General features: G+C 36.3%; 1 protein-coding gene across 1 annotated transcript; it reads right to left on the minus strand.

The window, feature by feature from the left end:
- Positions 1-1,223: 1,223 nt before the first annotated feature.
- On the minus strand, positions 1,224-3,359 carry LOC114183709 (protein SHORT-ROOT-like). The gene has a single exon (XM_028070824.1). It carries the CDS (start codon positions 3,010-3,012, stop codon positions 1,642-1,644), a length of 1,371 nt encoding a protein of 456 aa, XP_027926625.1. The 5' UTR covers positions 3,013-3,359; the 3' UTR covers positions 1,224-1,641.
- Positions 3,360-3,593: the final 234 nt, after the last annotated feature.

Genomic DNA, 3,593 nt, shown 5'->3' on the forward strand with positions numbered 1-3,593 from the left:
TTATTGTAACTATAATAAATAAAATGATGAAAAAATAGCTTTAGGAAATAGTTTTGTTAATAAAATATTTGTCTAATGAGAATTAAATTATTATATAATATTAACTTTATATAAACTATATAATAATAAATGTGTTATATTTACATTGAGATGTATCGATTTCTGTAGAGTTTTCTTGTAGAATGATACGTCATACTTAATTTTTGTGAGATAGAAGTTATATAATATACAAGTAATTAACCTCTAAGCGTTAATAAATGATTTTTTTTGTAAGTTTTAATAAGAAGAAATACAAAGCAATAAGAGTTTTTATTTACTCATTAAATGGTGTATTACTTGAAAATGGAAATAAAAACTGAGTCTATTTTGGATACAAAGATTAAAAAATTTGTAAGATAATAAGAGTACTCTTTACTACTTTTCTTTATATTTTTAAGTAGATATAAACTCTGAAAAATACTTTTAATTTGTATCCATATTAACAAAACTCGTTCGGAATAAAATTTAAATAATGTATAAAAAATGGAATAATATTAAAATTTCCATAAGTTAAAATTAACTTATTTATCAAAAATTATACATTCCCTATTTTGCCATTAAAAAAATTCGTGATCCACCAAAAATAGGACAAATATGTTAATTTTTGTAAGCCATATATAGTATCTATAATATGAGTGTGAAAAAGAAATTGATGTGTTTATGGTATTATATGTGACTTCAGATTAAGCTACATATGTATTTTCCATCAGTATTATTGTACTTATAGATATGAACACCAATGCAGTTCCATGGACAAAATTTCTGACAGAAAATTCATTTTTCTTTTCTTTCTTTTTCTTTCTTCTTTCTCGTGTGTGTGTATATATACAAAGTTAAATTATATTTTGATTCTATTTTTTTACTTTTATCTTTTATTTCTTGATATGATTTTATATAAATCATTTATTTTTTTTAAATAAAGATAGCAGTACATTAATCAATTATTTACATTAAATTTTATCAGAAAATAAAGGATGAAAATAAAAAAATAGAGTCATATTATCATTTTCTTTATATATATATATATATATATATATATATATATAATTTGTACAGAGAGCATTATTGATGGGGATGAAATCTGACATGGTGTACCAATGCAGACTGAAAGAAAAAGAAAAGGAGAAGGAATAAGCATAGCATGGCATGGAATTCATAAAAAGAGCACAAGTGCAAACACCTTCAAACAAGAACAACCAAAAGCAATGAATTCAACTTGATTCTACCAAAAGTCTTAAAGTCTAACAACACAAACTCCCAAGCAAAAAAGCTTCCTCTTTTGGACACCACAAAGATTACAAAGCATGCAAGAATCACAAGAAAAATCCATTCCTATAAACTCCACTTCCTATTGCTATATATCCTCACAATCATGCACCTTATTTTCCACTGTGTTTCTCTTCAATCCCTTGGTTTTTAACAAGGTTTTCTCTACCTTCCTACGTAGTAATCGTTACAAAACACAGATATATATAGATATATATAATAATCATATAGATATACAGTGAGATTCATTCATTCATTCATTGATTCAATGATTCATTCATTGATTCATAGATTCATTGATTCATTGATTCAGTGAGTATGATATAATATGATATTCTAGGGTTTCCATGCTGAAGCCCAAACCACTGGTTCCTCCTTCCATGTCAAGTAAATCCCTGAGAGATGATCATCACCCTGAGAAACCACCAGTGACCACCCTGGTTGGTACCTCTTCAGCAACGCTTTCACATCATCAACCACATCATCGCTGAAACCCACCGGCGAAAATGCATTCCTCAGCCTCTCACACCACTGTGTTCCTCTCTCCCTCCTCTCACAACACTCAAACTCTTCTCCGTCGTCTTCCATGTCATCACCGCCACCACCACCACCACAGCATGCCAAAACCCTAACTATGCTCCTCGAACACTCCCTCTCCAACATCAACCTCTCGTTGCTGGTCGGAGGAAAACTCTCCTCCAACATCTCGAAATAGAGAGAGTAGAACTTCAGACACTCCTCGAAGCACTTTACGAAATCCTCCCCGGAGCTGCAAAAATCAGCTTCTTCCTCCACCACGGTCACCACTTTAGGGCCAAGAGACTTCAACACGCGAATCAAGTTTTCCCTCTCTTCAACCTCCACTCTTCTCAGCGCCCCGACGCAGTTCACGGCGACGGCTTCGTCCTCCTGAACCCCCAACCCTTCTTTCGTGAGATCCCTCAAGCCGGTGATCACGTTGAATTCAAAGGGCACGCCCATGAGCCTCGCGAACTTCTCCATCCGTTGACCAACCTCCTTCATCACCGACCCCGCAAGCGCCACCACGGTGAGTTTCAGGTGCGGCGTTTCGTCGTTTCGCGTGGCCAGAGCCTCCAACAAAGTGGGCCACTGCGTGCAAAGCGTGTTGCTGAGATCGATGATGTGGAGCTTGGGCTCTCCCTCCAAGGCCTCCAAGATGGCCCCGTTGGAGGCCACGTGTCCGAACGTGGTCCAAGGGCTCACCTCCTGGAACTTGAGAATCAACCTCCTCGCGGAATCGAACGTGTGGTTCTTCTCCGCCACGGAGGAGAGCGTCTTGTAGCATCTCTCGCCGGACTCGGTGGCTCTGCAGAACAAGGCTTGCAAGAAGTAAGACGCGAGCTTTTGATCGCAGTCACCGTAGGGCGAAGCAAGCTCGTTCAGCATCCACAAAAGATGGTGCGTTTTCGTGGAATCTCTCTCTGATATCGCTTTTGCACACTCTCTCAGAAGCTTCGGTGCCCATTTGCCATCTTCGTTCGGCTCACTCGAGTCCGAAGAACGACTTGTGGATGTGTGGCTCTGGTTGCTGCGATGCATGTTGGTGTTATCTAACGCTGCAGCCTCATCAACAATGTTGTTGCTATGGTGGTGGTGGTGGTTGTTGTGGTGGCGGTGGTGGTGGTGGTGGGTGTTGGAATGTGGTGATGGCTTCTTTGGAGTGGTGGTGTAAGGACTTAAGTGCATATTGATGTGTAATTTTTCTAGGAAGGAATCGATTGTGGACAACAATGGACTAGTCGTTGAGGTTGTTTGATTATTGAAATGCCCTTTGAACTGAAAAAGGTGAAGAGAAGCTAATTCCAATCTCTTTTGTGTTGAAATGGCGAACACAAAACCGTGATTTGGAAATTATATACAGGGTCCTTGTCACAACTTCTCATCTCTTCTTTCCTACTATTTTAATCACTTTGCTTCTTTCTCTCTCTCTCTCTATATATAATTGTGATCATAAATATACTTGGTATATATGTTGTTCAAGTACAAGGACTATGTGGTCGTTACCTGGGTGAGAGAATTTTTGTATACACATGTTGTTTGATTTTTTACCTTTTCCCTGGGAAATAATTTCAATAATAGATGTGGCAACTGTTTTCTTCTTTTTTGACTTTCAGCAGGTGTCATTATTTTTAAGCTGCGGTTATGTATATATATATATATATATATATATATATATATATATATATATATATATATATATATATTATGATTATTATTAAATTTGGATAATTTTTTCTTTTAATTTTAGATAAAAAATTTTAAGTGAT

This window comes from Vigna unguiculata, chromosome 5 (assembly GCF_004118075.2).
Source record: "Vigna unguiculata cultivar IT97K-499-35 chromosome 5, ASM411807v1, whole genome shotgun sequence".
Taxonomy (NCBI): Eukaryota; Viridiplantae; Streptophyta; class Magnoliopsida; order Fabales; family Fabaceae; genus Vigna; species Vigna unguiculata.

What these genes read in the sequence shown, in the direction of transcription:
- LOC114183709 (XM_028070824.1), bottom strand. Translation starts at nt 3,012, where the DNA reads ATGCACTTAAGTCCTTACACCACCACTCCAAAGAAGCCATCACCACAT.